General features: G+C 44.7%; 1 protein-coding gene across 4 annotated transcripts; it reads right to left on the bottom strand.

The window, feature by feature from the left end:
• Positions 1–367: 367 nt before the first annotated feature.
• TVP23C (trans-golgi network vesicle protein 23 homolog C) lies at positions 368–12,195 on the bottom strand. Of its 4 annotated transcripts, none has more exons than XM_005297613.5 (7): positions 12,097–12,195; positions 8,926–9,008; positions 7,383–7,527; positions 5,097–5,186; positions 3,125–3,256; positions 2,870–2,998; positions 368–2,231 (listed from the first exon to the last, which is right to left on the bottom strand). In XM_005297613.5, the coding sequence occupies exons 1-7, from the start codon at positions 12,193–12,195 to the stop codon at positions 2,199–2,201; spliced, it is 711 nt and encodes a 236-aa protein (XP_005297670.2). In that variant the 3' UTR covers positions 368–2,198. The 4 variants fall into 4 exon arrangements, with proteins under 4 accessions (XP_005297670.2, XP_065419420.1, XP_042697132.1 ...); XM_065563348.1 differs by having other exon boundaries at positions 12,071–12,136; XM_042841198.2 differs by having other exon boundaries at positions 11,934–12,100.
• Between the last annotated feature and the right edge of the window lie 13 nt (positions 12,196–12,208).

Here is a 12,208-nt window from a genome sequence, read left to right as displayed (position 1 = left end):
GTCCATCCATCGGTTTCTTTGCACTCAAATATATTTTAGAGTGGTGTGGTGGATGAAGCACAGAGCTAGAAACACCCAAATGTTAACCTCTGCTCTGCCATGATTTGCTGAGTTGCTATGGGGCACATCAGTTTCCTCATCTGTACCATGGGAACAGCAATACCTGCCTCAGGGGGGTGTGGTGTGCACTAATGTAAGCAAAGCAATTTGAGTTCCTCAGATGGAAGGAGCTATTGCTGCCCTTGTTAATAACATGTGACTCAACAAGCAATCCTTGTTAAGCTGTGTTGTTATTCCATTGCCTGTCCATCCAGTGTCATCCGTTTCTACTAAGGGCACCCGATCTGGTAGACAAAGCATTATTTAATTTAAAGACTTTATAAATATTTATTTACAAAAAGATATTAGTCCAAAGAGTTTAACAAATGTACAGCGCCGGAGTTTGAAGAGATTTTACAATTTCAATATATTGCTTTAGTATAGGAAGAAAAACATTGTTAATGCAATCCCACGATTTAGATCCAAAAAAAGACTATGCTTCTAAATTAAAAATACCCATCCACGGTTATATTCTCCCCTCTGATGTAAAAGACCAATCCCCCTTCAACTGAGTTACAGGACAAGGGAGAATTGGTCCCCTCTCGACGCCGCTTTTCAAGCAAAACACGTCACCTTCCTTCATCTAACTGAACAACATAACCCAAAAGTCCACGAGCACACAGCAGATGCAGATTTCTTACCAACCCCAGTGAATTTGTTGGCGGGCACAACTTGAGGAGCAGTTACAGCATGGATTAGTGGAATGTAAACCTTTCTGCCAAATTGGCATTCAAGCATTAGGTTTCTTAGACAGCTCCGGAATATGAATTATTCAGATTGCATGAATCCACCCTGCCAGCAACACAGTGAGTGAGAGGAAAGTGGCCAGTTAAAAATTTGGAATCATACCCTGAATTTTTAGTGAGGGCTGTTTTCAACTACTAATAATGTTCAGCTGCACTTTACTAGCAAGTGAGCCTGAGCATTTCTCTGTGTGTGTGGAACACAAGGGTCACATATGCATGTAGTGTTATATATATAGTACCAGTGGGGGAGAATCAGCGGTCAGTTATCTCCAATAACAGCAGTGCCATCCTTTGCAGACAGACTGGCAGTCAATGCAGGTCTGCAATACACCATTTCCTGCAGTGGCAAACTTACTGTTGCACTTATCAGGCATCACCACCCCCCATCTATCCCAGGGAGCCTCAGATACCGCCTTGGGCACAGTGTAGATGTATCGTGGTCTGTTAAGGCAGCATGAAGTACTTTGTTTTATTAGTGATGGCCAGGCAACAACCACTCACAGCTTCACATTGCTGCTAGTATTTTGCACGGCTTCCCCTGAAACCCACTGCCCGTTCTCATGCTTTCTAAGGGTTTAGTTCCACATCATCCTAGCTCCTGCCTTATTTGGGAAGCAAAACTTATATAAATTGAGCAAGGTGGAATCAAAGCTGCAGCATAACCTCTCAGTCAGGTGGTAATCGGGCTGTCCAGAATATCAAAGTTTCATTCATAAGTAAAGTAACTGAGCTGCTTAGATGTCACTTTAAGATCCCACCCAAGCCAATGACAGAAGTCCCATTGAATTCAATGGGAACAGGTTCAGGACCAACATCTGCTAACAGGTCATCTTCTAGCTACTTTCAATGTACAGAATAAGAGTGGGATTTAGACAGCAATTACCTCCAACAGCAGAATTACTTCTGCAGGTAGTAATTCTCCAGGGTGAATTTCTATTTGATGCAACTGCTGGAGGGACGGGGGTGTTTTTGAATGATATAAAACCTGCCTCATTTACATTTTTCACACTGACAAATTATGAGGAAGGATGCCCGGTAGTTTTATCTCTTACTTCACCCTGGACTGTTTAGTTCCCATTTAGGCTCCAGATCTATGATTTTCTTTTAATTAAAAGATTAGGTGAATTAACTCAAGTGCCTTAACCAAACAAACTATTAGAAGAGCTCTGAAATGCAAACTGTTGCAGAAAAACTGAAAGTAATTTGCTATGAGAGTTGACCTGAAGTCTTACAAGATTTAATTTAAAAAAAAAAAAAAAATCCACACACAGTTTATGTAGCTCCTAAACTCATGGTCAGAAAACATTTACTGTTGTTCACCAGTATAAATCCAATCCAATTTTGGATCAGTCTTCAGGATTCGGCTTGGTCATCTTTAACCACAGTCTGCGGAAGAAAGAAAAGGGGCATTACTTCAGAAGAAAGCTAGCCACAGCTGGACTCCTAGAGCAAATGCTTCAGAAAGCTGGCCTGTGCCTTCTTGGATAGGAAACCCTTGACAAATCAAAGAGGTTGACTAAATTTGAGCCAAAAAACTGAGTTAGGCTATGTCTTCACTGCAAAATGAGGTGTGTTTTTATACTGAGTCAACTATTTCAATGTAAAATCCTAGTGAAGATAAGGCACAGGTAGTTTTTACCTTGATGCAGCTAGTCAACCCCAGGTGAGGGGCTAGATTGTTGACAATGGTGTGCTACAGATGCAACTTAGTCCCAAGTATACCACAGAGCAACACGCTAATTCATCAGGACATCAAGCTTTTTACACTGCCCAGCAAATTGTAAAACCAACCTAAAATTATTGAATGGTACAAGCTTTTCTACATGCAGCAATAAAGACGATAAAACTCAGCCCAGTTAGCTTGGTCTTGCTATGGCACTGCCAGCTGAAAGCTACTGGGCTAAAGAAGACTGCTCCAAAGTAACTTGGTTAATGAGCCATGTCTCAGTGTCCCATGTGCCCTATTTAAACACATGCTGAGAAGGGACATTTAGGCTTCACTCAGTAACCTGTGGGATCCTCACCTGCCGCAAGAACTGTCTTCCAAGATAGGAGGTAGCCATGCTGGTTAAATTTGTTTTTCTGCCCACTTTACACTTGATATAACCATATAGGTTGGCCCCCTGTAGCACCACTCCCATTGTAACCACTGCCTGTGACAGAGGAGAAAAGACACAAAGAACAGGGGTTTATTGTCCAGTTCTCGAAAGTCAGAGGTGACAAATCTGTCCAGGTATTTAATGCACCCAGTCACTATAGGATTGAGGTGCTAAACTCACCAGCCATTTCACTTTGAATGAAAACAGGGCACTGAAGGCAAATATCACCCAGATGACAGGACAGGTAACTAGTCCTAACCAGAAGATTCGGGACTCTGCTTCAGATGAAACTTTTTTCCCTTGAGCCGATGCCTGGAAATGGAAGGAAGTAGAAACTGAGCAGTCTGTTTCCTTGTACAACTCACAGTATCATTAAAAACAACCCAGAACCAACATCCCACAAGTGTTTGAATCCATACTGCAGCGCACAAGTGGCTGCTAAGATGCACTCCTAAGGCATAGTGGGGAGCTTTCGAGCCCTCTTGGTGCTGTGGAAACATGGCATTTTTTTTTAAAGGACTTTTCCTGTCAGTTTTCTGGCTGAAATGAAAAGTGTGGAATACGCCCTTTGCTATTTTTAGGGACTGGATAAGGGACATTTTTGAACTATTCACATAACACCCCAAGTTCCTGATAACATCAACCACCAGAAGAGCGTACCAGTGGCCCATCATCACATGCCCTAGTGTACAGTGTCTCTATCACAAACCAAGGGGGGGAGGGAACTAGTGATACATCTTATTACCGTTAGGAAGCTGGTGTTGCCATAGCCAGCAAAACTTCCCCTCAGAACAATCATCAGCTAACTGGACTGCCGCATCTTTATTAACACTTAGCACTTGCTTATTAAAAAGTCCCTTGTAGTGTATTGCACTGTATAATTATACAGCACGAGACAGTCCAAGACATACTGCAGAGCCCTTGGTATATTTCAAAGCACTGTATAGGCAACTATGTCTAGCTGCTCCCAATAGATGCAAAATTAAATCCCTATGTCCTTGGTAAGTAGGCCAATGTAGAGTAGTACAAACAAAAGGGACAGTGCTAATTCATACAGACTTACTATGTTTATATGTTTTCATACTAGTTCCTAGTATTACTGAGCCTGAGGTCATGTCCCCCAGATGTGGAAAGAATCGAGCCTGTGAGCACAAGCTCTCAAGCAAGCATCCATTCCCTATTTTCCCCCAAGACAATATTAACCTAATATAGCTTTAGGAGGTTCAGACAACTCAACTGCAAGTATTCTATTTCTTTTCCTCTGCTCTAGTTTCTCTAAACTAGTTTGATCTGGAGAAAGGGTGGTCCAGTGGTTAAGGTGTTAGTCTAGGATTTGAAAGACCTGGGTTCAAATTCCTGCTCAACCACAGAATTCCTATGTGCCCTTGGGCAAGTCACTTAGTCTCTCTGGGACTCAGTTCCCCATCTGTACAATGGGGATAACAGCCTTCCCTGCCCCACCAGTGAGTTTTGACAATAAATACATTGAAGATGGTGAGGTGCTCAGACACTATGGTGATTGGGGCCATATAAACATTTAAGATTAACAGACAGATCGTTTAAGAACATAAGAATGGCCACACTGGGTCAGATGAAAAAGGTCCATCTAGCCCAGTATCCTGTCTTCTGACAGTGACCAATGCCAGGTGCCCCAGAGGGAATGACCAGTATAGGTAATCATCAAGTGATCTATCCCGTCACCCATTCCCAACTTCTGGAAAACAAAGGCAAGGGACTGATGAAACATTATGAGAGTTAAAATATTTAATATCAGAAGTCTTACATTGACTTCACACAGTGAAATGGTCTCTGCTCTTGGGATCCCACAAATGAAAGCTGGGGGCATGGCTGGACTCTAGCTATCCACGATGACCTGTTTCACATTTACACCAAAGGACATACAGAGCCTTTAGGTCACTGGCTCCATATCAGATCAGGACAGGATAGTGACTGAGAACCATTCAGAGAGTGGCTGAGGGTTAACAACATTTGATGGCCATGCACTAGCCTGTATGAAACAAGCTGGTGCTTTCAGCCTGTGACTAGTGCCAAATGTCCACCTCACAAAATCCACCTCTCACAACTGTCACTCCTCGGTACATGGAGATTTTACCAAACTGCAGCAGTTAAAACACAAACATTAAACATTTACCTTCCTGGCTTCAAACACCCAGTGACTCTTGCCATCATCATCCACCTGGTTCCACCAGCGAAGGCCAACCATCAGCCGACCCGTAACATTCTGGAGAGGGTTAAATACAGGAGGAAGTGGGGTTCAGAGAGATTTTAGCCCTATACCGCCAACCAAAGAAATCCTTCCTGTATCTTGCCCATGAAATACCAGAATGAACATTCAAAACCAATTCTTCCCATGTCTTCTAAACTCCTAATGTCTTCAATTGCTATGGCAACCTCAACAAACAATGCCACCACTTATTATATCAGTTATTACCAGACCATATTCCTTAAACTGTATTATAGGTGATGCTGGTAGTTATCGGCATGGCTTATATTTATGGCTGCCTAACAGTTCCCATTATAAGACAAGGAGGAGGACATACACTGGAATTTGTAAGACTTTGTGATATGGGCCTCACCTGTCAAAAAAGTCATCAGCTGTCACTGTTTGAACTGAAATCTTCCAAGTCAGTAGTCTGCCTCAGGGTGGGAAGACTGGGGTTGGCTGAATATCAGTGGGATGAGTGGGGAAGTTTGGGACAAGTAGCCTCGGAAGTGGACTGGGGATGGGAAAGACTGGGACAAAGAGCCTGAAATGAGGATTTAGGATCACAAATAGCATGTGATCTTGTAATTTAAGACTGTATCATAATTCACACTCATAGACTTTAAGGTCAGAAGGGACCATTATGATCATCTGGTCTGACCCCCTGCATGCTGCAGGCCATAAAACCGTCCCTACCCCTTCCCTGGACTCTGCTGTTGAAGTCCCCAATCCTGTTTTTAGTGACTTCAATCGGCAGAGACCCTCCTGCTAGAGATCCCTGCCCCATGCTGCGGAGGAAGGTGAAAAACCTCCAGAGGCTCAGCCAATCTGCCCTGGAGAAAATTCCTTCCCGACCCCAAATATGGCGATCAGTAAGACCCCGAGCATATAGGCAAGAGTCTCCAGCCTGACCCCTGTTAGCCATTATACTATTTACCTACCATTGCTTGGTTTTCCTTGACTACTATGTTTTACCATTAAACCATTCCCTCCATAAACTTATCTAACTTAATCTTAAAACCAGACAGGTCCGTCACCCCCACCGTTTCCCTTGGAAGGCCGTTCCAATATTTCACCCCTCTGACGGTCACTTGTACACACTGTACTGTACAAGGGGATAAACTAAGATTGCACAGGCAACTTTAACTCTAGCATCTCCTAATTTCTGAGAGTGCTTGACACTGTAATCTTAACGTTCTTTTAATGTAAAGTTTATGTGTAATGCCATGTGCTGTAGGCTTGCACTAGGTATTCTAACTGGGCTCCAAAGGTAGCCTCTCGGTATCCTTATTCTGTCCAAGGCATTAGCAGAGCTCAATTGGGGCATGCTGTTGGGGAAGATCTTGTTGTTTCAATTAACACTTCCAGTAATAAGGTAACTCATCAGTCTGACAGGCGAGGCTACAAAGTCACCATATACATAACTCTGCTAAGAGTGACAAGCAGAAGCAGCTTTAAAGAGAAAGCAGTTTATTAGTACCACCAAGCAGCAGAACTGTGCACTCCTGTTTTAAAGCCCAATAATGAATTTGTATTAGGTATGCGTTAGTAATAATAATTAACATGATATTCCAGGGCAAGCCACAACAACAGCCTGGTAGCTTCTCTTGAGGTGGGAACTGAGAATGCCTTGTCAAATGCTAGTGCAGTAAAACAAGGTGTCTTCATTAGAGGGTAATGGAGTGGAAAGCCAAGTTCCTAACAGTATTGGGGTAGTACTTTATTCTTGAGTTTGGTGATCTCAATAAGCAGAGTCAAGTATAATGCACGTAGCCATTGTTTAGGATCTCTCATAGCCATGCCAATGTATTTTCTAGCATCTTCAGCCCAACAACAATTAATTTCAATATTAAGAAAAAAATGTGGGTTGGAGTTTTCTGGCAAGTCTTGAATCTGAAGGAGACCTCATCATTTCTGTTTATGAAGCCTATAGTGCATTACGTGAATCAAAGGGAAGTCTGAGATTAACCCCCACCCCTATCCACCCCTCCAAAATAAATGAGAGAGAGACATAATTTGAGATTAAGAGATTCCCAGAATTTCTAAAGTTCTTAAAGAAATTGTAATGTTTCATAACAAATTGTAATGTTTCATAACTTGCAGGATCTAAAAGAGTTGACTTTATTTTTGAACAAAGCCAAACATATTCAGACAGTTTGACCTGGCCTATTGCTCTCTTGAAATAATATTTTAAAGTGATGAAAGGGGACTTACCTTTACTGCCCAAAAGTCACACGACAGGAGCAGGATAATTGACACCATGCAGGCAATAAAGCTGCTGCTGATCAGTTCACAGAGAAGATAGACAACTATTGCACTGACTCGGAAGAACAAGTGGAAAAATGATGCCACTGGGTGCCTGTAACCAATACATCAGAAATACAATTCAGTCACATGTCTCTGAAACAAGACTGAAGCCACTTGGTAAAGAGATGACATGTTCTCTCAAGGCAGAAGAGGATTTTTTTCATCTGCACAGCCTAGGAGGGCAAATTCCTTTAAATGAGGCCAGTTTGCAGAGCATGCTGACAACAGTGGCAAAGATGAGCATCGCAGCACTAGTACACATCATTCTTATAGCATAACAAAGTCCTCTAGGTCAGAGGTTCTCAACCTTTTTCTTTCTGAGGCCCCTCCCAACATGCTATCAAAACTCCATGGCCCAGCTGTGCCACATCTGTTTTTCTGCATATAAAAGCCAGGGCTGGCATTAAAGGATAGCAAGCAGGGCAGTTGCCCGGGGCCCCACGCCACAGGGGAGACCACAAAGTTAAGTTGCTCAGACTTTGGCTTCAGCCCCGGGTGATGGGGCTCGGGGCCCCTGGCTGCAGACCTGGGCAGCTGGGCTTTGGCCTTCTGCCCTGGACCCTAGCAAGTCTAACACCGGCCATGCTTGGTGGACCTCCTGAAACCTGCCCTCCGCAGCGCCCCCAGTGGAGAACCACTGCTCTAGGAGATAACTCCACAGACTTATCCTGCCTGTGGCCATTGTTCAAAGTGCATGCAGGATTTGAGGTGGGAGAGAAGAAGGGAGCAGGTGAAGCCCCTCAGAAGTACTCAATATGTAGCAGTTTTTGTGTGGTAACATTAAGACCAACACTCTATTGAGTTGAACAGAAACAGATAGCACCTCTCTATAGGGAAATGCTGCTCTTTTCACGGTCTGCTCTGGTGCGTTTCCATTTCAAAGAGGCTTTACTCTACAGGAGCTCCCTGTGTATGGCTGTACAGCGCATTTGGGGGTAAAGCAGGAGTGAGGCTGCTGGATCAGCCACTATGATATGGCATGCAAGGGGAAAAAGGGAAACAGAACAGAGGCTATTCCAGACATGAGACTGGAGAAATGCTCATGGAGTGGCCTAGAAAGAAGGATTCCTCCCTCTATGTCCTGAAAAACTCCCTATTACACAAGACGCAGTGCACTGGAGCCAGTATTTTGGCCAGTTCACACCTCTTATTGTTTCAGACTGTGTTCCTGAGTCTGCACACAGACAACATAGGGACCATCGCAACCATAAAGACGTGGACTTTTTTTAGTGTAAGATTAAATTCTTCAGCAATTCATGAGTAAGCCTCCTACCCTTCCCATTTGCCAGGAAACATTTCTTTAAAACATGACATTCACTTCTAAGAGAGAAACTCACTGCTCTTGCACCAATAGGTAGACACGAAACAAACAAGAACAAACACACCAGTCCTGCCTGTGCCACATTTCTGGGTGGAACCCATGAAGGAACAATTTCTACTGATCACAGACCTTATCTTTGACTTTTTTGATCTCGTGGATACTTCTTCATCTGCATCAAACAGTGACACATCTTCAGTGTCATCATTACTGTCCTAAAGTGGCAGACAGATACGAAATGTTACAAGAGAAGTAATTGATACAGTATTTTCAGATGCAAAAAGAGGATGGTTTTGATTATCCAGAATTATTCTGATGAGAACTTAAGGTCAAAGAACTTGGAAATTAACCAAATGCAACAGAAATTACACATACACCCCAAACTGTTTAAACACTGTCGCCTTCATCTTGCATCATGTGAAGACCATCTTAAACACATGCTTTGAGTCCAAAGGGCCCTTTTGCAAACAGCAGGGTAACCTCAGGTCTTAATGTAAGTCCTTTATATACGCAGCCTCATTCCTTTTGAGCATTTCTGGACTTCTTGTTTATTTTCAGAGGCATAAACCTCGGCTTGTCCATGTTATATTAGGGTTCCACAGAGGACATAAATGGTGAAATTAGGGGCTGTCTATTTCTCAGAAGTTGGAAGTTACTTGTCTAAAATCTGATTTACACATACTTTTTGCATTGGTATAACTATTTCAGTAAAGAGTGTGATTTTTTTACCAAAATAGTTATAAGGGTACAACCCCTAGTGTGGACAGTTATGCCAGTATAAAGGGGCCTTCGCTGATATAGCTTATTCTCCTTTCCATGTGAGAATAAGCTATACTGATGTAAACACCTTTATACCAGTAGAACTGCATCCACATTAAGAGGGTTGTATCGCTTAAGCTACACAGATATAGTTAAATCAGTACAAATGTTATGTGTAGACAAGCCCTCAGGTATCTCCAGTGAGGTAAATTTTCCTTTCAATGGGTACACTTAACTGCCATTAACACTAAATCAGGTGTTTGTGTGACAAGGTAGCATTTTAAAAAAACATCTGGCACATCTTTATCACAGAGTTTACAAAACTAAGATAGAGGATCTTCTCCTGCCTTCACTGTACAGCAGATCCTTTCTGTAAGGCCTGCCCAAGTCCAAGCTCTTTGGAGTCACTCGCATGCAGAATGCTGCAGAGTTGCTACACATAGAAAGAAAATCACATCATGCATTCTTCAAAATCCTTCTGGCTTCCCATTCAATTCAGGAATCTGCTCAAATTTGCCCTAACTGTTTTTACGACTCTTACCACTCGGCACAGTGGACTACTCCAGCCCAATACACAGGTCATGGGTCAAATTCAGTGTTGATGTAATACAGTGTTAGAAATTAGTCTTCATTGAGAGATCTCAAGCATTCGCACAACTGAGCTTTTTTCAAAGTTCCATGTATTTGTCTGCATTGGCTTTATGAATTTATATTAAACTTGAGTTATGCTTGTAAGTTCATGTCCCTGAATGTCTGATCCTGGATGTTTTTTTTTTTTTTTTAAATTATTTGATGAACACTACACAATACAATGGCACATGTCAGCCCTGATTTTGCAAACAATCAAACAACTGATTAAGTATAGGAGTAGTCCCAGGGACTACTCACATGCTTAAAGTTAAGCATGAGTTTAAGCATTTGCAGGATAAAAAAAACATAATCTGGTCATTTTTTATGTGCGTCATTTTCAAAATTTGGCATAATTCCTTGGCATCTACAAATATATCACATCACTGTTAAGACTCCTTTCCTATAAGAGTTTCTATAGTTCTGTTAAATAACTGATTATTGAAGATTGCAAGAGGTTTAATAATGAAAAGCATTCATGTCTTTGTTCTTTGCATTTACTTGGCTCAATGAAATCCAGATCCCTGACTAGGGCCTACTGATGCTACCACAATATAAATCCTAATTAAGCAGTAATTGGCAAATGGTTTAGTTAAGACAGGGATCGGCAACCTTTGGCACGCAGCCCGCCAGGGTAAGTTCCCTGGCAGGCCAGTTTGTTTACCTGCCGCATCTGCAGGTTCGGCCAATCACAGCTCCCACTGGCTGCGGTTCGCCTCTTCAGGCCAACGAGGGGCTGCAGGAAGCGTCGGGAAGCAGCAGCCAGCACATCCCTTGGCCCACACCGCATCCCACAGCCCCCATTGGCTGGGAACGGGGAACCGCGGCCAGTGGGAGCTGCGATCAGCTGAACCTGCAGATGCAGCAGGCAAACAAACCGGCCCAGCCCAGCAGGGAGCTTACTCTGGCAGGCCACAGGCCGCAGGTTGCCGATCCCTGAGTTAAGATTTCCAGTTACTAGTGTTTATCCACGTGCGTTTATTTTCGGGTCAATTATTGCTTATTTTTAGTAAAAATATTTTGGTGTTTTAAAAGTATTTCACCTAAAGTATTGTTTTTAAAAAAGGGCTCCTCACAAGCCCCCTACCTCCAAGCAGCAGTAGATCCCTGGTATTCATATCTTAACCTGCCCCCCGCCCCCGTCTCCTAGTAATTCTTTTGCTATGCTCCCACGCCCTGAAATAACTGCTCTGACCTGATCACCACCTGCCCAGAACCCCTTCCATTCGGACCCTTGCCCTCCGACCCCAGCTCGCCACCTGCCCTGAACCCCCTTCCACCCTGACCCCTGCCCTCTGACCCCAGCTCGCCGCCTACCCTGAACCCCCTTCCACCCTGACCCCTGCCCTCCAACCTCAGCTAACCGCCAGCCCTGAACCCCCTGCCTTCCGACCCCAGCTTGCCACCAGCCCTGAACCCCATTCCACCCTGACCCCTGCCCTCCAACCTCAGCTAACCGCCAGCCCTGAACCCCCTGCCCTCCGACCCCAGCTCACCGCCTACCCTGAACCCCATTCCACCCTGACCCCTGCCCTCCAACCTCAGCTAACCGCCAGGCCTGAACCCCCTGCCCTCCGACCCCAGCTCACCGCCTACCCTGAACCCCATTCCACCCTGAACCCCCTGCTCTCCGACCCCAGTTAACCGCCAGCCCTGAACCCCCTTCCACCCTGAACCCCCTGCCCTCCGACCCCAGCTCGCCGCCTGCCCTGAACCCTTTCCGCCCCGACGGCGGCACCGCCAGCTCTGCTCACCCTCCCGTGGTGGCCTCTGAGCCATGAACCCTCCTCCTACCTCTTCAATCACCGACCCCTGACCCTTGGCCTCTGACCCTTGGCCCCTCTCCGCGCCAGGCCATTGCCAGCGGAGACCGAGGGGCAACCCCACTAACCCCGGGCGCCGCGGGACCCTCCTCACCTGCCGTAGCATCGTTGGAGCCGCCTCACTTCCGCCTCCCGCCACGTCACCGCCCGGGGCCAATCCCTCACGTGAGCCCCGCCCGTCGCGTGTCGTCATCACGCCGCGCCAG

This window comes from Chrysemys picta, chromosome 12, assembly GCF_011386835.1.
Source record: "Chrysemys picta bellii isolate R12L10 chromosome 12, ASM1138683v2, whole genome shotgun sequence".
Taxonomy (NCBI): Eukaryota; Metazoa; Chordata; order Testudines; family Emydidae; genus Chrysemys; species Chrysemys picta.
This window is presented reverse-complemented; position numbering and strand designations above follow the sequence as displayed.